The sequence below is a fragment of the Crotalus tigris genome, unplaced genomic scaffold (genome assembly GCF_016545835.1).
Source record: "Crotalus tigris isolate CLP2741 ecotype Arizona unplaced genomic scaffold, ASM1654583v1 scf7180000019754.1282937, whole genome shotgun sequence".
NCBI classification, from domain to species: domain Eukaryota; kingdom Metazoa; phylum Chordata; class Lepidosauria; order Squamata; family Viperidae; genus Crotalus; species Crotalus tigris.
Genome location: NW_024097694.1, coordinates 2,570 through 26,411, shown reverse-complemented (window position 1 = coordinate 26,411; position 23,842 = coordinate 2,570). Strand labels below are relative to the sequence as shown.

The following is a 23,842-nucleotide window of genomic DNA, read 5'->3' as shown; positions in this document are numbered from 1 at the left end:
ATCAAAAGAGATAAGGTCAAGAATAAATAGGTGATCAGTTAATGTGGATTGTATGCAAAAATGGGCAGGCATATGAAAAAGGCAGTTTGAGCGGGTTACACATACAAAGAGTTTATGAAGAACAAGTGGTCAGGATGGGGATGTGGTTGTGTGGAGTGGGAGACCTTCAAAAAAAGAAGTGAAAAATTTAAAGATCAAAAGACAAGTTACAAAGTGATGTCTGAACATGGTGGGAGTAAAGGAGTGGAAGCTCATTAAAAAGGATCCAAGTTTGTTCTGAGAAAAAGTTTCCTGACTTGAGAACAATTAACCCAGTGGTTCTCAACCTGTGGGTCGGGACCCCATTTGGGGTCGAACGACCATTTCACGGGGGTCGCCAAACAACGCAGTCCGCCATTTTCCCCCCCCCTTTCCTTAGCTGTGCTACTCTTGAATAGAGTCTATTTCTATTGGCTTTCAAAAGCCAATAGGAATTGTCCAGGCTGTCTCTGCCCTGCTGAGCCCGCCAAAAGTCCCATTCTGCAAATGGTGTTGCATCAATTGAGTAGTCCTCGACTTACAACCGGTTGGGGGTCGCGGCATTAAAAAGGTTGAGAACCACTGAATTAACCAGTGGAGTAGCTTTCCTCCTGGGGTTGTGGGTGCTCCATTGCCACTTGACTGGGATGGCATAAGGCTCCTCCCTTGAGCAAGGGGCTGGACTAGAAAACCCCCAAGGTCCCTTCCAGCCCTAGGATGTTCTGATTGGGAGAAATACCACGTATCGTGATACTTAGCTACATTTTCTGTAGCTGAAGACCTGCTGCCTTTCCATAATTTTGCTTATGACAAAAGGCAAATTGCATGATAGAGATGTATGTAATGCCTGTAGGTAAATAATCAGTACAAAAATATGTGGAATTTTGCATTGACTCTGATTCTACAATGAACAGGAGAAAGGGGTAATCAGGACAACTAAGAGGATGGAACAATTGTAACATTTCAATCTCTGGGGGATTTGGAGGTTAGAAGAAAAAGCCAATGGAAATTTCATAAATGGATATAAAATTATGCTAGTCAGTAGAAATAAATTTGGTTTGTCTTTCTTGACATGGGATCATGCAGTTAAGTCAAATTGGGGATAGGGAGATTCAGGATATACTAAAGGAAGAACATCGCAGATGGTCTCTTAAAACCTGGCATTCATCCACCCACCATCCAATTTGGCTGTTTTTAAGAGTGGATTAGTAGTGGCAACCAAGGATTTCTAGAGGCAGATTACCTTAATTCCACCCTGCCCTTGTGGGCCTCCCGGAGGCAGGGTCTGCCTTTTGGGAGAGCAGAAGACTGGACTAAAACGGGAAAGGATGTGGGTTGGTTTCACACACAGTCTTAAGCCACAAGTGTGACTTTTTACCTCTCTTGGTATGCTTTTGGGCTTTGAAAAATGTACTTGGAAACCCATTGTGGCTTTTTGATACATTAAGCAAACAATGACTTAATGTGGGAACCAAGATGATGTGTAGGGAAGTCTTAAGTGTTCACTTAAAATGTTATCACGGTTCTTGAATTAATCCATTTCCTGGTTTCCTGCATGTCTTCTGGCTCTGAGGGCGTCTCCTCTGCCTCGGGAGCCCAAAGGCAAATCTGATTATGCCACCTGCACCACAGACTGGACTAAGATTGCAAACAGATCAGGATTGCACAAACTTCACACACTAGAAATGTAGCTGCTGGGATTGTACAGATCCCTTTATATGGTTAAGAGCAAATTTTAGTTTATTGGTTTCTCTCCCTCTTCGCCATTATATGAACATTTACATATGAGTATTGTCTATTCCCCAGTTCTTTGATGCCGGATCCCTGCCTGTACCACCTGCCTTCTCTGGAAAGACAAGGACCCATAAGTAACTGGCACCACAAATATCCGAGGGGGTGACAGCAAGATGCACAAATGTCTCTTAAGTTAGGCACTGAATTCAACTCAAGGCAACTTTTTATCACTTTAGTGAGCTTGAATAGACAACAACCAAACTGATTTAAAATATCTTGTTTCAATAGGGCAGGGATGGTGAACCTTTTAGAGACCGAGTGCCCAAACTGCAACCCAAAACCCACTTATGCATCGTCGGGTGCCGGGCAGGCATGGCCCATTGGATGGGTGTGGTCAATTGGGTGGGCGTGGCTGCGAGAGTAACGGCAGACTGGTTGGGACTAAAAAGTTCAATCAAAAAGTTCAATCAATTTGCAAGATCTTTTCTTTCCCCTTAAGAAGTTGAAATTGATTGAACTTTTTTGTTTTGCACACGGCAGCAGAGGCCTTAAGCGAAAAGGTTTTATAAAACCCAGCTGAAGGCCTAGAACTGGAGCGATGGCGCATGTACCCACAGAGTGGGCACTCTGTGCCACCTTTGGCACGCGTGCCATAGGTTTGCCACCATGGCAATAGGGTGTACACGGTATGAACTCTTTGTACCAGCATCATTCTGGATTTCTACTGTGAAAAGAGCATTGCTGTTGTTGGCCTTTTGCTGTTGTTCCATTTCTGATGGTTGAAACATTCAGGATCGGGGTAGGAAGCCCGTGTGATCCTCTGCTCTACATGCTGCAATTCCAGGGTTGCAAAATTCTCTCTTCAGCAATTTTATCCAATTCTGGATATGATCTTCTGGTTCCCAAGTCTGTTGAGTCGAGATTGATGGACAACTCCATATGGACTTTTTGACAATACTACACAGGTGCTCGGTTATTGTCCTCTTCTGGAACGTCCTTTCGCTTCCTGGTGTAGCCTTCTCACCCAGGGACTTCCTGATGGGACCAAATACTAACCGTGCTTGTCCCAAAGGTGCTTTTCAAAAGGCAACTGGACTTTCTTGTTTTTTCCTTAAAAAGGTTTTGCTTCTCATCCAAGAAGCTTCTTCAGTTCTGAATGAATGGTGGGAAATAAAAGGATTTATATTCTTTGCAGTCATTTGGTTGGTAGCACTCTGAAGGTCAGTTGTTAGCTTTCCGGGAGACGTTGAGGCCACTTGGGGATTTATCTGGACCCTCAAGGTCATCTGAATCAGAACACAAATGGGTGTGGAATCTTTTTAGGATAGCTGAAAGGACTGCATTGTAAACTAGAGATAGGTGGTGTCAAATATCTCCCCCTTGTTGCCTTTAACCATGCTTGGCTTCCCAGCACACACAAAGTTGGCCAGTTACTGCTAATAAAATCAATAATAAAGGGACTGGAGAGTCATTTGTCTGGACAGAGGGTTGGACTAGACCTCCAAGGACCCTTCCTATTCTGTTATGCTGAATTCTGTAATACCGAGACCACATTTTAAGCAAACACTCTTTAGAGTTGTCAGAAAAGCTCTTATGTTAAAACCTGTGTGCATAAAACAGGAGTTCCTCTGGAATTCCCATCTTCTAGGAAATGTCTCAGCTGGTGGCGTTGCATTTTTAACTCATCTGTATGGCACCAGAAGGGGGAAGGGTCGCTTGTAAGGTGACCTCTTCTGGGGACATGGATACTCCTGCTCAATTTACTCTATCCAGCTGGCCACTTTGGGAGCTGTTCTCCTAAGCTCCCACCAGGGGGCCTTCTGCCATCAGCGGTGAAGGAGATGAAGCAATGCTGGATGTGAACAGGATGTCCAGTCAGTATGAACCACTTTTGGGTCTACATTATGGCAGATTGAAAACAGTAAAGTTCCAATACTTCTCTGCATTCGTTATGTCTGCAAAATGCTGGCCAATAGCATTATTCCAGTTGACTCGTTCCTTTTAGATTCTGTGGAACCAAGCAGTTCCCTCTGCTGACCATTGTACACGGCTTCTCATGCATCGTGAAGGAATGTCCTGGATGAGTGGATTATCAGGGCCAGTGCACCACTCTTTGTCTTGTTAAGATACTCAATAGCAATCAGTATGTTATCCTTTGGGGCTGCTCACAAGGCTTGGGGATTGAAGGCTCTGTTTTACAATGGTCCCTCTCCTTTGTAAAGGCAGCAATTCTACTTGGAAGGAGTGATATTGGAAGCAGATCGAGGTCTTGGACACTAAAGCAGGCTGCACCCATATACTGTTTTCTACATAAAACAACCACTCAGAATAGATAAACTTTGCTTTGGAATTAAGCATCATCAATATATCTCATCCGCACAGGCCAAGCAAACTTGGCGGAAATTCCTACCCAGAGCCTGGAGGCTGTGAAAATTGAGGTGGGACAGGATACTGTGATGGCCCCATCCCTTGCTGATTCGGAGAAGGATGAGCTGGAATAGGGGCCATCAGACACGGGGCCCAGGGGAGCCAGAAGCTCTCGAAGAACTGCTTGTTCATTGAACTGCTTGGGAGAGGAGTGTCATGGTTGACTTGCTACACAACCCTGCTCACAACCAGACAACAGTAACAGGAGGGGGAGGGAAGGCATTGGAATGTAAGGGAGGTTTGGGAGGGACCTCTGGAATGCAAGTGTCCCGCCTGAAAGAAACGTCTGAGGCAGACAGGCCGTTTCCAGAATAAAGCAGTGCAATAGATTGGTGGACAATGGGAGGTTGGGGGCGGGGGGGGGAGGAAAAGTTTTCCTATGCTGTTTGCACGCAAAAACGTCAGAACTGGCTTTTCTACTTCTGTACCCATATGGCTTTTCAGTAAAGTTATACTCTTGCTGTTTAATACTGTGGGTTGACAGGGAGTTTGTGACACGGGGGAATTTTGGAGATACTGTTATAATGAATGGTGCAAGAAACATATTCTACTCACACCTATTGCCTTGTGTGTTAGTTGGGTCAGAACAGGTAGGCTCAAGACTGAATTTCAGCAAGATGGAGATATTGCTCTGGTTCCATCTGCTGCTCTGGGAGGAGTCACACTTCCCCGGAAGAATAAGTATCGGTAATCTGAGAATTCTGCCTCATGCTTGCCAAGAGATCCTTCAGCCATCTGTAGTTGATCTGCTAGTTCTATCCTTTCCTGGCCAAAAACCAATGAAGACAGTGACTCTTATCATTGTTAAGACCACATAAAATTGTGTTAGGTGGTGCCGTGTCAGCCCTACAATAGACCAGAGAAAGAAACCAATACCATGTAAGTCAGGGCTACTTTTATTGGAACAGATATACTAGCAAAAATACTCAAGTCTGAATGTCCCCTTTTTATATTTGTGCAAACTAGGGAGGGTTGAACCTGATGCCAGCACCCTCTCCTCACTATGAACAACTTGCCCCCTTCCAATAAGAGTAGTCTTTCTTTTATCCTTTAGGAAAGGGATGAAAACAGTATTCTGCTTGAGCGTGTTCAGAATTTTATTTAGGATTTAGCAACTGACATACTTTTAATTATATATTTTGGTCTGAAGTCAATACAAATTCACTATGAGTCACAGATAAAAGAAATCTAGTAACCTGAAAATGAATTCATGTAATAGCAAATAATTTAAAAGGTTTCACAAAAGCTTCAAGAATTAAGGGGGATTTTTTTCAGCTTCCATACAAGGCAGCTCTTGGTTAATGACCACTGTCAGCTTCCAACAAGTAAAAGTCATTGGGGAAGACAGCAGGAAGTCACAGATGGGAATCATGAGATGTCATGCCTAATAGACTGCAAGGGATTCCCCTAAAAAAACAGCAACTGGAATGGCTGTTTTAAGTTGGCACAGTTGTGTCACTGAACTTTATGATCGTATCACTTAACGATTGAGTTCCTGTACCAATTCTATTGTTAACCAAGAACTATCCATAAGCATGGGATGATTTTGATAAAGATGGCCAGAAACCTGAAATATTGATGTTTCTTCCTTTGAGCAATATGTCTGCGTTGTTGGATCTCTTTAATAAAGTCAGGGAAAAGCATATTAGGATATTGGAGGGGGTTGCCTTCTGGTGGAGAATTTGTGGCCCTCCACAAGTTGGAGTCGTTGGGTATGCTCAACCTTCTCTTAAGACTTTGGGGAGACATGATGATCTCCTTCAAGGACCTGAAGGCTGAAATGGAGAAGAAGAGGCAGAATTGTTCAGAGCTGCTCCACGAGATGGAACCATAAACAAGGGGGTTAAAAATGCAAGGGAGTTGATTTCATCCTAATGCTCCAAGGGAACTTTTCCTACTATCTAACTGTGAACCATTTTGCCTTTGCAAAATGCCTTTGCCCACTCTTGTACCAGAAGTATTTAAACCAGAAGCCTGGATGGGAGATCATTGGACACTGTGATTTTCAAATCCTCCTTAATTCTGTGAAAGGAGACTAGGTTCAAGAATGCAATTAAATAATTCTGACAGATGAGAATATTTAGCTACTATATATTTTTCTAAACAGAAAGTATCATTAAAAGAAAAATTTAACACATCATTTAATGCTCCAGCATAACATTTATAGAAGTGAAGGCACATTCTTGAGAAGATCGTGACATATGCTTCATATAAACTAATATTGCACAAGATTGCTTAAAGTTCTTTTTAGCTTTCTTTCAACAACCTTGGACTGTTTCCTGAAAACGGAATCAGCAGATCTGGGACTTCAGCTTTTTGACTGCAGGAAGCAAAGAGGCTCAGAGAGGCAAAAACAGTTCTAGCTTTTTTTTTAAAAACTAATTTTTCAAACTGGCGAAAAAGGGAAAGACATTTGCCTTCATTTGTGAAAAACAATTCTGATCACCATAAGGAATCTGAAGAATGACTCTTTGCTGTTTTCTGAATTTACCCAAAATGTTTGATCAACTGGTGTCTGTATCAGACAGACCTCCTTAACAAAACTGGGATGAGCAGCAGCAGATAAAATATCTGCCGCCATGGAATGTGCAGAACAGACACCAAACCTTCAGAAATCTCCATCATAAATGCAATAAAACAATCCCTGCTTCACTTTAATTTTGGATGCATTGAAGTATGTTTGCATAACATAGATAGATAGGTCATCCTTGACTTGTGACCAGTAACACTAGAGCTGTAAAGTACTTCCAGTTGTCATAAAATGTCACAAACACCTCACACACCCACACACAAAACACACGCAGAAATGATTTCATTTTGGGTGCTTGGCAACCAACTAGTTGACGCGTCCTATGGTCATGTGACTGCAATTTGCAATTCTTTTTGGGAAAATGTCCATTCAGGAGAATGGATTCATTTAACGACCATGTGATTCCCTCAATCACCACTGTAAAAACAGTTGAAAAAGTGGATTAGGTAATAAGAATGCCTCAATTTACGACTGTTAATTACTTATGACCAAAATTCTAGTCTGAATTAAGGTTGCTAAGCTGAGAACTATTTGCACATTGCTGGCGTGAGAAGCGTGCTCTGGAGGCCTCCCCCCTTGGGGCTTGGGGTGCCTGCAGAAATGCTGGGACTGCAACTTGCACTATCACCAGCCATGCTGCTGGATGCCAGAAACCAGGAAGACGGGAAGTAAATCCGGTGCATTTTAAGGTGATTGAGGCTGGCTTGGAAGATCTTAGAGGCTAAAAGACATTGAAAGCGCTATCACTCACTCTGGCCTCCCTGGAGTATTTTTTCAGCATTATTTTTTTAAAAAAATGGGTTCTGCTTGACATGCATAGAGGTGGACACCAAAGGGAGAGATGGATGTGCCCGTGTTTTAAAAGAAGTGGACACCCAGCTAGGAAGGGAAGGGAAGGGAAGGGAAAAGGAAAGGTAATTTTGAATTTAAAGCCAGAGAGAAAACGGGAAGGAATACACATGGGGAAAATCCTGTCCTGCATGTATGTCTGCTTTGAGTAAAATGTGTTTCAGATACATGGAACTACCAGAAGCAAATAACAAAAATAAATATATTTAAATGAAATGCATAGCTTTTTCTAAAATCAGCTTTTGAAGTTGTTAGGCTGACATCTGATAATTTAAGATTCCTGATAAACAAGCCTGCTTGAGGCCGGAAAGAAACTTTTTTTTTATAGAAACAGTAACTTTGCATTTTTGATGAGCATTCAAGGACATTCGAGGCAAAGAAGCAACTTTTGGTTCTTTGAAACAAAACAAGTATAAAACATTATTAACAAATATATCAAGATAAAGACTCTAAAAATCCAGGATGGCAGACAACTGGATGAGAAACTAGGAAACGATGACATTCAATTCACCATGTGAATTTTCAGTTTTCATACTATGAAATTCACTTGACTAAACTGAGGCATATTACATCAATATATAATAAGACATGTCCTGCTCTGTGAACAGAATTTTTTACATATGATCTTTTTAAAAAATCAAACTTACTTTGCTCCGCCTCAAAAGCATCAGTGCCTGTTCTTCCCCTGAGCCTGGGCCAGCCAACGGTCCTCCTCAAAGCTGGGGCTTACTCGCTGCATGACTTTTGCCAGCAAGTAGAATGAGAAACGCTGCATGCAATGCCTGGCCAAGCTGAGGTTGCCGGGCGCCGCAACCCAAAGACATCTGGAAAGGGCTACCTTGGAAAGGGGTAAGCCGGACCTGAGCCAGGTTTCCTAACAACCCGATCAAACTCCAGTTAAGATCAGGATCAGGGTCTAGATCAGGGATCCACAACCCCTGGTTCGTGGACCGGTACTGGGCCGCGGCGTGCCAGCAATCGGTCCACACAAACAAGCAAAGCCCCATCCGTGGGATGCAGGCAGCACCCAAAACCACTTGCTGATCCGTGGAAAAAACTTTCTCCGTGGAACCGGTCCCTGGTGCCCAAAAGGTTGGGGACTTCTGCTCTAGAAAGCTAAAACCTGAGCCCTCTCTCTTCCGGGGGCCACTCCCGGAGGGCTAAAAGAGGAGAAAGGGTTTTTAAAAGCTGTGATTTAGGCTATGTTTCTCTAGCTGTATATTCCAAATGGTTTTTATAAGGGGTATTAAAATGCCTACATTTTGTGACTTAAACAAAACTGAAAATTAAATAAATATTTTTTCCATGAACTTTGATCCTGATAGTGGATCTCACCGCTCACTGAGCAAGGGGCTGGATTAGAAGACCTCCAAGATCCCTTCCAGCTCTATTCTGATTGATTGCTTTAAATGGAGACAAGTTCATCATCAGGTCAAAAGACACATGGATCTTAGAAGGCTAATTCTTGCACTCGCTATTTCAAAATTATGAAAGCAAAAAGTTTTGTGCAAGGCCAATTTTGTTCTCCAAGCAGCTGTTCATCATCAAGCCAAATCTGCCTTCTGCAGTTAGTGTTGGAGGAGGACAGATCTTGCAGGGAAGTGCCAGAGCCCTCTGCATCCTCTGAGCTGTGCACGCCTGACATATTATCCGTAGCAGGATAGGAGGCCACGAGAGGGAGGCAATTTGAGTTCTTTCGGGGTCTGGATGGTGATCAGAGACAAAAGGAAGGGCTGGTTTTGCTGGACTCCAACCAAAGAAAAAAGGGGAGAAACCTGACAGAGTGGGGAAGGATAGAAAAGATGGAGTCCTGCTGAGGCCCAGAAGGTACCAGGGCTCGACTGCCTTCCAACAGCCCCACGAGGAGGAGGGCCCAATCTGCAGTTGGCCAAAGAGGCAAGGCACTCAGAAGAGGACTGCTCTGCTCTTTCCCAGATCCAGACGTGACCTTTCCTGAGAATGCCTCTGCTTCCGGGGAGAAGAAAGGCACGCTTCTTTGGCAAATGGGAAAATAACAACAAGCCCTAGAAACTATGAGCTGGTAGCAACCAGAAGATATTGTCATTTTGGCTTCTTCCCAAAAAATCAACTTGAAAAGCGACTCAGCATTGTAGCTCCCGATTCTGTTACATTTTGGAATCTTTTGTCCCATCCTGGCTGCTAAGAGGAGCAAAACCGTGTGGAACACCCTGATCTCCCTGGGCAAAAACCCCAGAGCACCCTCATTCAGCTGAGCAGGTCAAGCACAAGAAATGCCCGAACAGCAGACACCGTGGCCCTGCTCCACCACTTCACACAGTTGTGTCGTCTTCCTCCCGGGAGTCCCCAACCAGAAGCGAATGCTTGTCAGGCTCGCTCAGGGCAATGTTGCTGAGGGAGCACTTGTCGGAGAAGAGGGAGCTGAGGGAGGCTTGACTGTAGTGGATAATTCGGTCCATGAGGCTCAGTTTCGGAGACCCTGGTCCAACGTCGTCAATCCCAATATGGACACTGATTTCTGAAGCGCTCTTGCACCTCCCCTGGGTGCGGGCCTGGCGCTCGTACTTCTCACAGGTAGGCTTCTTATAACTAAAGGGGAATACAACCTAGATCGGTGGCTGGTTCTGGAAAACCGGAGCCAGGGATTGCCCAGACCTTACAGCCCCAAGAGCCCTATGTGGGAGGCTGACCTTTGTGGCACCTTTTACATGGGGGGGGGGGCAGGGATACTAGCGGCACAACTCTTCCACCAAATTACTCCCAGTCAAGAAAGTTCATTACTTCTCTGGTATGGCTTTTATAGCCTCAAAACATTTTCCTTCCTGCTTTAACATTTACTAAACATTTTGTTTAACGTGACATTATGACAAGCCTTCCTGGTCCAGAGATGGCCCAGAGCCCTTTGAAGGCAGCATGGTTCTCTTTCCCCCGGGGAGAAGGCCTCTTCTGATCCCAGTCTGCTTTGCTTGGTTTCGCATGCAGCTTCTCCTAAAATTCCTCTTCCGTCAATCCACCAGTGCTCCCCTAGAAAGCAACTCTGCCGCCCTTGATACCCAGCTCTCTCTCACTAAAGGATACGGCCCGCAAGGAAGGCAGACAACCACAATGTCACTTAGCTAAAGATCAAGCTCTGGATGGCCTTTCACTAATGGAGCCACTGAGCAGCGGCTGAAGACGAGCGCTTTGGCTTCCTCCCCCTCTCCTGCACACGTCACCCGCTGCTCCTCCCCTCCCGTCTGCAGAGCTACTCACAGTCTTAGCAGCAGAGAAGACAACACCACGGACACAGAGGAGGCTGCCATTGCTGCAGATCCCATCCAAGGCTGCAGAACCAAACCAATCGGCAGGAAGACACCTAGGGCCAAGCACGCCAGAGGTCAAAGGAGCGCCGGAACTCAAACTTGGAAACACCAGCGGGAATACAGACCGTGAAGCATCTTCACGACTATTTCCTGTCACTGGGGGGGGGGAGGGTAGGAGAAAAACTAGAACCCAAATCGAAAAGAGGGGATTCAGGAAGCCACTTGCACAGAAGAAACGTCTTACCCCTCCAAATTTATTTTGCCTCCCTAAACTCAAGAATTCCTCCTTCTCTACCTAAACTGACCGAAGCAAAGTGGGAGGAAAGTCTGGAATTTGATGCCCACTTAATGCTTCTTTTCTCAGGTAACGTTTCCCGCAGCTTTTTGCTTTACTTAAAGAGATTGATGCACATCAATTTAAAGACCTTCTGTGGAGGATGCCATGCAGCAGTTCAACACCAAGAAACGTTGCATACCTGCAGCAACAGGAACCCCAATAAGATTGTATATGAGAGCAAAGACAAAGTTGATCCGTATCCTTTTAACGGTTTTCCGTGATAAATCTATGCTTGCCACCACATCCAGCAAATCATTCTGCAAAATATGTTGTTTCAGAAATTACTTAACATGATTAATTCTATCAATCAACGCTTTAGATTCCCGGTAACACTTAACAAAGCTACATCACTTTCTGGGCCTCAGCAAACTTCACCCCACATTTTAGAAATACATATATAATCGAAACACGTAGGGGACAGGCTGGACAACCTATAAGCCCCAGGTCTGCTTTGCATCCCTTTTCCCTTAATCTACTTCCCACTAGACTCCTGGGCTTCTGGCTCTCCTCTGGAGAAGAAACACACAAAATGGGTCTCTAAGGTCAGACTGAAGAGGCCTCAAACAATAAATAAACAGTTTACCAGAAAAGGAAATAGAAAATCATCTTTAAAAATCCTGGCTCTAGCCTGCTCACTTTGTGCCACCTCTCCACCCACTGGGCCTTTTCCCCTTTCATCAAAACAGGGTTCCTGGCCACCAAAACATTATCCATTCTTTACTCAGATGAAGAAAAGATGTGCTCTGAGGACGTTCTAAGTAAGAGCAATTTAAGAGTTGAAGGAATGGCCTAGAGCATGGCTCTTTTATGACTCGTGGATTTCAATTCCCAGAATTCCTGAGCCACCCCTGGCCTAGAGGCAGTGAGCTCCCTTCCTTGAAGGTGTCCTATGGGGCACCTTCAACAGGGACCCTTCCATCAAGCAGAGCTTGAATCAAAGCCCCTCGGATTCCCACATAACTTTTCCTCTCCATTTCAGAAAGGAAATGCATGAACTGATGCAGGCTTAGCCTAACTCTGCTCTCGGGCAGAGTCTTCCCCTCCCGCGCACAACTTACCCTGATCAAAACCACGTCAGCTGCTTCTATAGCCACGTCGGTGCCCGTGCCAATGGCAATGCCAACATTCGCCATGGCCAGGGCTGGGGAATCGTTGATGCCGTCGCCCACCATAGCCACCCGCTTTCCTTCTTCCTGCAGCTGCCTCACTTTGGCAACTTTGTGGGAGGGGAGCACTTCAGCAAATACTTTTGTGATGCCAACCTAAAAACAAAAGAGAGAAGGCTGAGAAGCCCAAAGGAAGGAGACAGGAACAGCATTCTGCTCTGGAATCAGGGTGAGCCAAGACCACCTTGCAGTTCAAGAGATTCCGATTTTCCAAAGGCATCAGGATCTCCAATAGGTAAGAGAAAGTGAAAATATAACGTAAGCTGACTGCATTATGAAGCCTTGGAGGGATCAAAGGAGCCCTCGGGCATCCAGCAGCTTACCTGAGAAGCAATCGACCTGGCAGTTTTGCCATTGTCCCCCGTCATCAGGACCACCTCCAAACCCATCCCCTTCAGCGTCCGTACAGCAAGATCCGCTTCGGGCTTCACAGTGTCAGCAATGGCTACCAAACCACACAGCTCCCCTAGAAGACAAACACGGTCCCATGAAAGCACAGATGCCGCTAGAGAAGGCCTACTTTCCCATTATGTTTCCTCCTAAACCTACTGGGATCTGACTTAGTTATATTTTTACCTTTTACTGATTTTATTGATAAATTACAATAAAACAATCCCTTTATTGATTGTTGTGAGTTGCCCACAGTTTCAGGCAGCTACAAGTTTAAAGAGGAATAATAGTAGGCCACTTGGTTGCTACAAGAGCACGCAGACTGACTACAAACAACGGCGTGACAAAGTAGTAACAATGGTGCACTGGAAGATCATAAATTTTAAAAATATATCATGTTGCATTTATATGAATGATTTCCTTTTTTTTTAATAATAATTTTTTATTTTTCCAAACTCTCCCTGATACATATACCATGATATTTATCAGATGTTAACATACATTCTTTTTACATTCATATATAAGATACTTTTAATAAAATGAAATAAATACATACACATGACTTTTGGTGTTGCTCGCCCATTTCCCCTTTCACTGTATCCACTCTCCCTTCTTCTCTACCTTCTTTCTCCCTTTCTTCTCTTCCCTACTTCCCTCTTCTTCCTCTCTTCTCTTTCCTTCACCATTTCTCCTCTTCTCCTCCAACCTTCCTACTTCCTTCTCCCCTTCAGATACAATTCAGGGGTAACGTCCGAGCAACTCCTCTCTCCAAAGTTTCCTATCTGTATTATATACAATAAGATTAATTTTCTCTTACATTAATACTTCTATTTATCTAACCTTCTCGGTATATACTTCTATAAATATTTATACAACCTCCAGTTATTCAATACTGTGTCGCCTGGGTCTTATACGAATGATTTCCATTTATATGAATGGTATGAAGGATTTCCAGGAGCCAAAGTTACTTAAAATCAAAGACGTGGTTAGGATTAAAAGAGGAAAAAGACTTGGGTTAGGCTTGCTTCAGGCCTCAGAATCAGTGGGGGGGGGGTGCCAGTGGAGGCTCAAGCATTGCTTCCCTCTTCTTTGCAGTTGTAAATACTGAAACAAGGTACAGATCTGCAGAAGGGAGGGGCAATTATTCTTCTGGGAGCCTGAGACAGGGGCAGCAGTGAAGAGTCAAGAGGGGGGAGATTTCTCATTTTTAGGCAAAATAAATGTGTCAAACTTAATAATTATTTCAGCTTTTTCTTGCAGGAAAATGTGAAAAATCACCCAGCCATAAAATCAGTCTTTAGAAACATACACTCACAGGAAATGTGTATATGTCTAGGGAGGGCGCAACTTGCACATCATGACACACTTTCACGGAGAATAATCCTAAACTTGTTTAAGCAAATGGAAGCAAGAAGACACTGGGCTCCTCCAAGCTGGGTTCATTGTGACATTCAATTGGGGCCAATAAATTCAATTGAAATATTCCAATGAAATATTCCAATATTTTATTTCTAAAAGAGTTTAATGAGAATTAATTTACATTTATTTAATACATTTATTTGCTGTCCATATATTGAATCAACTCTTTTGAATATTTGAAGGCAAGACTATTTGATAGTTTATATATTTGCACTATTTAAAGAGAAATAGTCAATGATAATGATTAACAAATTTTAAAATGTCAAATGACTGTGCATTTATATTTATTATAAATGAAATAAATACTCCTAAATGCTCATTCAGAACTACTCTGGAGTTTTATTCATTATTTGGAATTGTTATGAGGTGCATCTTTGGAAATAATTCCCGCCCCCCCCCCCCCGGTCGATTTCTATCCTGCCCAACTGTTTGAACACATCCAGTTTTTCCCTGCACCTCCTTCGGCCTTCTTAAACCAAAACACTGACTACCCAAATCATCAAGCCTACCATCCACAGCGACAAGAACGGCCGTGCGGCCTCGGCGCTCATGCTCAGCCATTGCTTCGTCAATATCATCCCTGAGAAGGAGGCCGTTCCTAGACATCCACTCTCGGTTTCCAATGAGAACAGAATATTTGTGAGACATCCATGGGTCTGAAAGGAAAATTTCCATTATCCAAAAAAGAGGAACAATTTAACACCAAGAACAGTGTTAGTCAAGACCAGCCAAAAAACTGAAATATGTTGTACCCTTTCAGGCTAACAAATGTTATTAAAAGATACGGGATTTAGAATCATAGGGCTGGAAGGAGCCCCATCCTTATTCCATCCTGGACTAATGGTTGTCCAATATTTTTTGAAAACCACAGCAACGGCGCTCCTACAAAGCCTGGGAGGCAGTCGGTTCTGCTGACTAATGGCTCAGGGAAATTCTCCTTAGTTCCAGGCTGGATTGCTCTCTATCGAGCTTCCACCCGCTGCTTTTTGTTCTGCCCTCAGATGTTTTGGAGGATGAACCATCCCTAAGCCTCCTCTTCATTAGGCCAAACATACCTAGTCCCCTTAGCTATTGATTGTATAGTTTAACCTCCAGACCCCTGATCATCTTTGTTGTTCTTCTCTGCACTCTTTCTAGGGTCTCAGCATCTTTTTTGCATTGTGGTGACCAGAACTGGATGCCATAGGCCAGGTGTGGCCTTACTAGGGCAGTATAGAGTGGTACGATCACTTCTCGTGATCTTGATGCTATCCTTCTGTTAAGGCAGTTTAGGACTGCATTGGCTTTTTTGGCAACTGTAGCACACTGCTGGCTCCTATAGAGTGGTGGACCACGAGGACACCTAGATTCCTCTCACAGATGCTACTAATGTTCACAAGGTATACCTCACAACAGACGTGCAAAATGAATAATAGATAGAAGTTGGTCATCAAAACAAGGATTTAAAACAAGAACAAAGTAGCATCAGAGCATTTCAAGACACCCCATAGCAGATCGCATAGATGCCATTATGGAAAAAAGAAACTATAATAACATAATTGAAGTAGAGGTTGCTGAACTCATGTATACTAAAAAGTGTCATGCTATCTCAGGAAATCTCAACAAACACAATGGTTCTTAACATATTACAGTTGTTAATTGATAAAGTACAGTACTAGATAATCCGTCTCACATGTATCCTGAATCTTCATAAACTAACCATTTTCTTCCTTTCTACTCCCTATCTCATCATCATACTTCAGTCTAGCCATTCTATCTAATCAAGGAAGCTGCAACTCAGAAGCTTGTGCTTTTTAAATAATATTTGTTAGTTGGAAAAGACGCTACCAAACTCCTACTGATATCTATAATAATAAATGGCACTGCCATTTTATAAGAATCTTTCTTTCTTTCTAGCTAAGGAAAGAATGAGACCTGATTACGATTGCCCACAAATGAAAACAAAAATCAAAGTCATGTGACCCTGGTCGGACTATTTTAAGCTGTTAAGTGATATAATTTTATGCCTAATTATGTTCCCATGTATTTGAACCTCACTGTCTTCCAGAAAAGTCAGCTGAAATGAAAACCCCTGTAAGCTATTGAACATCTTATGGCGCAAAGTCAGTAGCATTTGCTTCAATGGTCACAGAATAAACTAGTCTCAGAAAGCTGGTCAGGAAGACACTAGCCTGGATCATCATTTCACATTCAAAAAAAGAATTTCAGTTCTGCCTAGGATTCTTCTTCTTCTACAGGTGAATTGGGAAATGGCTTCTTTGAAGCCCAAAGCAAAGTATCTAGACCAGATTCCATTCTCAGAACAGCCCAAATGGGCCAGTAAAGCCCAGGGGCAGCTATAAGATAATCTTGCCCAACTGTCCTTTGCTAACCTCTCCCCCCCCCTAAAAAACAAGAGGACCCCAGGCTTCCTTTGCAAACTCTTGTATTCCAATTCCATAAAGCAGGCTATTGAATGGCCCTCCTTATGTCCCTTGTGCCAACTGGAAAGCAGAATTTCTGTAGCAATATAAATTCCAGCCTAGGAGGGGACAAAGGGACCTTTTACTCACATGGTTGTGTTTGGCTGTGAATTAACACAGAACGAATGGGGAAGCATTACTACACAACGGTCTTACAAGGCTTCACGTGCCAATCCAGAAAACAGACCTTCTTGGCTTTCGGCCCCCCTCCTCTCTCCAGAAGCCAGATCCTTGCCAAGAACACAGGTGTTACAAGCCCCCATGAACTCACCTGGTATCCGCTCATCGATGATCAAAGCTGGCTGCATCGGTGGCTCAGCCTTCTCCTCCGCGCCCACCAGAGCAGCGTTCCTGACGTTGGTCTCTTCTACAGTTTCACTCTTGCTGCAGAGGAGGGCTTCAACATTGGTAACTTTACAGCTAACCCCACAGCCAGGCACCACCTGGAAATCAGTGCACGTCCCAAGGGTATCTGCATCCAATTCCTGGAGAAACGAAAGGACCACGCAACAAACTCACCTGGGCAAAAACAGGACCATCATTCGAAACAAGAGCTCCAAATACAGATTCCAATACAAGATGTGGGAATAAAATACAGCAGTGCTTGGAGCAATAATAAGCCTTCTGGAGGACACGTAAGTAATGAAGACCTCCAGGAGGGACATCTGCAAGCAATTCTGAATTACAGTAGATGCCTAAAGTATCTGAAATATCTAGCAAAGTACAGATCTTGTACCTTCTGCCCGTGCTTTACTTATATTTGAACCCATCTTTTTTTCCAAGGAGCAAAGATAGCATGTTTAAATCTCACTTTACTTCCTGCGTACTCTTATCACTCCTGAAGGGTGAGTTAGGCTAAGAATGAGAAAATGGGAGAATGACTCAAGAACTGTTCACCAGTGCATGTTAGCGAAGACAATTCCTAACATCATAAAAGATCTGCACCAAGTGCAAACTCATTGCATTAATAAAGGAGAAAGTGGAAGGTTTAGACTTTCACGGGCCTGTCTAGCCACTTGGAGTCTCATCCGTGAGAATGAGGAATTCCTCGGAAAGGCAGAAGTCTGTATTCAAAATAAATGCAGTGAGGAAGAAAAAGAGCTGGCATGGTACCAATCTACAAAAAGGAGGGGAAAAAATGGATCCAGGAAATTATAGGCCAATCAGCTTGACATAAATACCTGGGAAAATACTGGAAAAGATAATCAAGCAGTGGATTTATGAGCACCTAAAATGAACAAGGGAATCACTAGAAGCGAGAATGGGCTTGTTAAAATGCATCATACCAGACAAACCTTGTATCCTTCTTTGATGAGGTGACTAAATTAGTGGACCAGCAAAATGTTGTGGACATAGTAAGGCATTTGGCAAAATAGACCACAGTCTATTTCTTGGTAAGAAAAAAAAATGTGGGATAGACAGTACCACCACCAGATGGTTTCATAATTGGTTGACCAACTGCACTCGGCATGCAGTCCTCAACGGAACTACATCTACACGGAGGGAAGCATCCAGTGGAGTGCCTCAAGCTTTTGTCTTGGGCCCAGTATTTTCAACACCAGAATCAGAATAGAACTGGAAGGGACCTTGGAGGTCTTCTAGTCCAGCCGCCTGCTCAAGGAGGAGATCCTAGACCACTTCAGATAAGTGACTGTCCAGTCTCTTCTTTAAAACCTCCAGTGATAAAACATCCATAATGTCTGAAGGCAAAGCTGTTCCACTAGTTAATTGTCCTCGCTGTTAGGAAGTTTCTCCTTAATTCCAGATTGCTTATCTCCTTGATTAGTTTCCATCGTTTCTTGTCCTGCCCTCAGGTGCTTTGGAAAATAAGTTGACTCCCTCTTTTTTGTGGCAACTTCTCAAATCCTGGAATAGTGCTATCATGTGCACCTAGTCTTTCTTTTCTCTAGACTAGCCATACCCAAATCCTGCAACCGTTCATGTTTTTGTCTCCATGTCTTTAATCATCTTAGTTGCTCTTCTTGTACTTTTTCTAAAGTCTCAACATCTTTTTTGTAATGTGGTGACCAAAACTGGGTACAATATTCCAGATGTGGCCTTACTAAGGATTTATAAGGCGGTACGAATACATCATGTGATTTTGATTCTATGCCTTTGTTTATACAATCAAGGATTGTATTGGCTTTTTTGACTGCTGCCGCACACGGCTGGCTCACGTTTAAGTGATCGTCCATGAGGACTCCAAGGTCCCTCTTCTTCATAAATTATCTGTACAAGGAGACATCCAATTGCAGATGACACCAATCTGGGGAAATTGCTGACACTTTGAAAGACAAGCTCAAGATTCAGAAGGATCTTGATAGACTTGAGGATCGGACCCTATCCAACGAGATGCAGCTCAGGGGTGAGAAAAGCAGGACCCTGCACTTAGGCAGGAAAAAAACAAATGCACAGGTATGAAATAGGTGGTGCCTGGCTCAACAGTAGCAACTCTGAAAGAGATCTAGGTACCCTACTGGACCCGCACTTGAGCGTGAGCCAGCAATGTGCTGCAACTGCCAAAAAAGACAATGCAATCCTGGGCTGCATCAACACAGGGATTACATCAAGATCACGAGAAGCGACAGGGCCACTTTATAATGCACTAGTGAGGCTACACTTGAATACTGTATAAAGGTCTGGCCACAATGATACAAAAAAGACACTGAACAGAGCAAGACAGGTGATAAAGGATCTGAAGGCTAAATCACAGGATGAATGGTTGAAGACCTAGGTACGTGCAGCCCATCAAAGAGAAGGATTAGGTGGGACGTGATCACTGTCTTCCAATCCTTGAGGGGCTTCTCACAGAGAAGGGGGGGGGCTCTTCTCCAAAGCACTGGAGAACAGGACAGGAAGTCATGGGTGGAAGATCATTAAAGAGAGATCCAACCTAAAACTAAGGAGGAATTTTCCAATAGTGAGAACAATTCATCAACAGAACACTTGACTCCCAGAGTTGTAAGTGCTCCATCACTGGAGGTTTTCAAAAACAGACTGGGCAGCCATTTGATTGAGATGGTATAAGGCAGTGATGGCAAACCTTTTAGAGACCGAGTGCCCCAAAACTGGCCCCGCCCCCCATCGCCCATCCCGCCTGCCCACAGGACCACTCACCATCTCCAGGGCCCACCGAAGATCACCCAGGCAGCCCAGCAGCACTATGGTGGTCACGCCCTTTGCCCGCGCCCTGCAACATCAGCTGTGTACAATGGGGTGTGAGGGCAAAGTCTTGTCTACGCTGCCTGGCTGCCATGTCCTTGGCTGCGCTGCTCTGTGTGGGCCACGCTCAGGGGTGACTCTCCTTCAGGGGGGCTGCTGGAGAGGAGGGGGTCACGGGGGGAGGCGTGGCTGGGGCTACGGCACATGTGCCCACAGAGAGGGCTCCGAGTGCCGCCTCTGGCACCCGTGCCGTAGGTTCGTGACCACTGGGATAAGGCCTCCTGCCTTAAGCAGGGTAGAAGACCTCTGATTTTATGTTCTACGATCCGCTCTTCTACCTGTTTGCAGTATTTTGTGATTGCTGCTCCTAAAGGGTGCTCACTGTGGCTCTCTGCTGTTCCCACCAGTGCCAAGACTTTCTTGCGTGGTATCCGGTTACTCTCCACTAGCATCTTCACCTGCACCACCACTGGAGTTCCATGGGTGATGGTTCCTGTTTTATCAAACATCACAACTTTAACCTGCAAAACATCCATACAGCCACACTCTTTAATAGAGTTGTAAACAACAGCAAATACTTGGGGGGGGGGGAGGATTCATAACATTCTTGGACAAAATTAAGATGTAAGATCTTTTTGCCTTTGCCACTCAAGCAAAAAGGACATTCCATTTTCTCACCTTGTGTGCCATCTCCAGCGGTTCTCCACCTTTGATCAAGATGCCGTTTTGTGCTCCTACTCCAGTTCCCACCATCACAGCAGTTGGCGTTGCTAATCCCAAAGAACAAGGGCAGGCAATACACAGCACGGTAATGGAGGCTTGAAAAGCAAAGCGGATCACGACTTCTGCTTTGGAAATGCTCTTATTATAGCCCTGTTGGCACACAGAGAGAGGACTGAATGGGCACTTATTTTAAAGAAAGTGCTGGAATTCAAAGTTTGATGAAGTCACATCTTGTGCTGCCCTCAATGTGGTTTCTTTGGCTTCAAATTATGGGAACTCATCAGTTGTGGCATATAAAATATGGCGTATGGTTTAGCATTTTGTATTAACCCAGCCAACTGTAATTTATTCAAACTGACCACAGAGTTATGTGAAGTGTGAATCTAAACATCTTGATTTTATAGATCATCTGTTTATGTGTGAAAGAATGCAGATCTTGCCACGGGAAGGGGTAGAAAGTTATGAAACATTAAAGGGAGAAGTGTGGGAAAAAGGAAAATGTGGGAAACAAACTCAAAATAACTCTGCCTTGATTTTATCTTGTAGAAGGTTTGGTAGGACTCTGCTACCTCCTCTACAGCCAAAGCCTACGAGGACCTGGGACCACCTGACCATACGAATAGCCACTACACTAGAGGCTGGAGTCAGACCTCAAATGTCAGCGAAGAGAAACATTCAAGTGGTTTTCCTGGAACTCTGGAATACCTCTTGCTGTAACGTCCAAGGGCTGCATAAAATAGGGTACAACAATAAGCATATCACTAACCACCATGAATACAATTAAATGTTGTGATCCAGCGTTAAAAAATATTACAGAAAGTGTGAACTTGCATTGCCTCTGTACACAATTTATTCTTTTTAAGCAGGTGATCAACTGATGGTCAAAATGGTCCTTTTCCCACTCTGTGACCTATAAAATAAGCGTTCCTCTGTGCAAGCAAAGATCATTTTTTTCTTTACTAGAACACATGACTCTTTTTAAGCGTAGTGTCTTCCAGCCACATCTTCAGGCATGTTTATTAGCAATTATTAGCATTTAGAAGATAATCATAAATCACATTTAAATACTGGGCAAAAATCAGCAAAAATGTAAATGTAAGTAATGCAACCAAAGCAGCATTTTAAAAACACCACTATATGAAGTAATGCATCTGAATCGTATTTCCTAATTTTTTTGCTATTTAAATTCAAATTGATGTATCAGACATAATATAGGGAATATGAACAATAGTCAAGAAAAGTAACCCTTTGGTTAATTAGAGTAGGGTAGAGTAGAGTAGAGTAGAGTAGAGTAGAGTAGAGTAGAGTAGGACTATGGAGGTCTTTTAGTCCAGCCTCCTGCTCAAGCAGGAGAACCTATACCATCTCAGACAAGTGACTGGCTAATCTCTTCTTAAAAACGTTCAGTGATGGAGCGCCCATGTCAGAATCCAATCATATTTCATCTTTAATTATCAAATATAGAAACTCCCAATTCTGCCTTCTTTGGATTCTGCCATAAGAGGGAGAGAAGGGGGAGAACAAAGGGGCTTTATGGCCCTCACTTCCTTCAGTAGACTTCAAAGAGCTGAATGCTGAATGTGTGTTTATTGTAACCTATTGTAACCTCAAAGTGTTAGCACCAGAGAACATTAGCATTAACAAAGAAGAGTATTTGCCTTTCATGTAGTTATCTGAAGTCTCCATCCAGACGGAAGAAAGAAGAAACGGGGTGGAATTGTGATACTTGAAACTATCACTGGGAAGGGGGGTTGATTGGGTGGGACTACTGGGGAACCCCTTAAAACCTTGAATGGGAGAGCTTGGACCCCAAGTCCTGTCTAGCATGCCTGCAACCATTTTCTCTTAATAAAGGATTCCTGTTGGAAGAACTATTCCAAGAGTTCTGTCTTCTTAAGATGCAAAGTGTGGTGGGTCCTTACATTAGACAGAATTTGCAAAATTAATCCACCTGGAAGGGAATACCCTTTTTTGTTTTTATTTTTGGGGGGGGGCCCCCACGGGGTATTTTTGGCAAAATTATCCATTTCAGACAATGGAGCAAGAGAGGGAAAACTCCCTGGAAAGAGAAGCCGCTGCCCAGTTGGAACTTGCCAGATGTTGGATCCGAGAGGGCAGATTCCTCAGGAGAAGACGTGGTGGAGACACGGGACCACAAGCCTCGCTGGTCAATGGGCATTGGAAAGAAAAGTGAGTGGGGAAAGGAATCAAAAAAGGTGACCCTGAGATGGGGGGCCAAGCAACCAGAATGGAAGCAGGAGATGGAGAAATCCCTGCACGCAAGTGAAGAGGGAGAAAGCTGGGCACCGTACTCAGACGGGATCCTAGAGAAAGCTATTGACCTGATGAAGAGAACTCTCAGCTCCCTAGGAGAGGAGAATACTGAACCCTACGGCTGCCCCAGTTCCTGGAGCCGCAAAGGGAGAGACACCGAGGGGAACGTGGAACATGCAACCCCAGGGACATCTACTGATCCAGGAGCTCCCACCCCCTACCGGACCACAGATGGCAATCTGGACGGAAGGCACTACCACCCACAACAGAGGAACCGATCCATTCCAAGACGTCCACCGTTGGAAGTGAAATTCAAAGGGGAGCCAACACGCTTGGGGTTTTTCCTAACCCAAGTCCTCAGCTACATGGAGGAATATGGGCAGGATATTCCCAGCGACAAAGCCCGCATCCGGATCGTGCAATCTGCCCTGGATGGACCAGCTTCGGATTGGGTAGTGAACTTGCATGACTCCAATGCCCCAGAACTCAGTAACTTCAACCGTTTCATGTCCTCTTTGAGAAGACGATTTGAAGACCCCCTGGCTGATCGCAAAGCCCGGGAAAGAATAACAACGATGAGGCAGGGCAAACGCCCAGTGGCTGAGTATACACAAGAATTTCGGGCCATTGCCAGCAAACTGAATTGGCCAGAAGACATCCTCCTTGGCCATTTCAAAGACGGACTAAACTATGATCTATATGATGCTTGCCTGCCCCGAGGGGACCCACATCGACTGGAGGACTGGTACGTCTTGGCAGAGGAAAGCAGAGATCGACATATTGAAGAGGCAGCCGCCGTAGGAAAACATGAGCCGCCCCCCCCCGGAGCTGACACACCAACTCGTGAATAATCATTGGATACAGCCAAGAAGCAAATGGGATGTTTCAAGTGCGGAAGAGAAGGGCATCGAGCTGTAGAATGCCGCTCAAAGGCCCCCCAGCACAACCCAGACAGATCCCCAATCAACAAACCCGGAAAGCATTCAGCTAAGCCAAAAAACGGCCATGAGAATGATGGAAATTGCAGAAACCCCCACCTCTGCTCACCAAGGGGAAAGGACTCCAGCCTA

The 23,842-nt window shown here is 44.2% G+C and overlaps 1 protein-coding gene across 4 annotated transcripts; it reads right to left on the bottom strand.

Annotated features, from left to right (window-relative positions):
- Positions 1-5,057: 5,057 nt before the first annotated feature.
- Positions 5,058-21,864, bottom strand: LOC120317639 (copper-transporting ATPase 1-like). 4 transcript variants are annotated; one of them, XR_005559282.1, is made up of 10 exons: positions 20,454-21,863; positions 20,114-20,296; positions 16,885-17,098; positions 14,661-14,807; positions 12,666-12,808; positions 12,235-12,438; positions 11,316-11,433; positions 10,790-10,892; positions 8,206-10,126; positions 5,058-5,954 (listed from the first exon to the last, which is right to left on the bottom strand). XR_005559282.1 is itself a non-coding variant. In XM_039364376.1 (9 exons), exons 1-9 carry the CDS (start codon positions 20,526-20,528, stop codon positions 5,909-5,911), a joined length of 1,233 nt encoding a protein of 410 aa, XP_039220310.1. In that variant the 5' UTR covers positions 20,529-21,864; the 3' UTR covers positions 5,058-5,908. The 4 variants fall into 4 exon arrangements, 3 of the variants coding, with proteins under 3 accessions (XP_039220310.1, XP_039220308.1, XP_039220309.1); XM_039364376.1 differs by lacking the exon at positions 8,206-10,126 and having other exon boundaries at positions 20,454-21,864; XM_039364374.1 differs by having other exon boundaries at positions 5,058-10,126.
- Positions 21,865-23,842: the final 1,978 nt, after the last annotated feature.

Coding starts and splice junctions, on each gene's coding strand:
- LOC120317639 (XM_039364374.1), bottom strand. CDS start 20,528: ATGGTGGGAACTGGAGTAGGAGCACAAAACGGCATCTTGATCAAAGGT. Junction 20,297..20,453: donor CGCTGGAGATGGCACACAAG/GTGAGAAAATGG, acceptor GATGTTTTGCAG/GTTAAAGTTGTGATGTTTGA. Junction 12,809..14,660: donor CGTTCTTGTCGCTGTGGATG/GTAGGCTTGATG, acceptor TTTGTCTTCTAG/GGGAGCTGTGTGGTTTGGTA.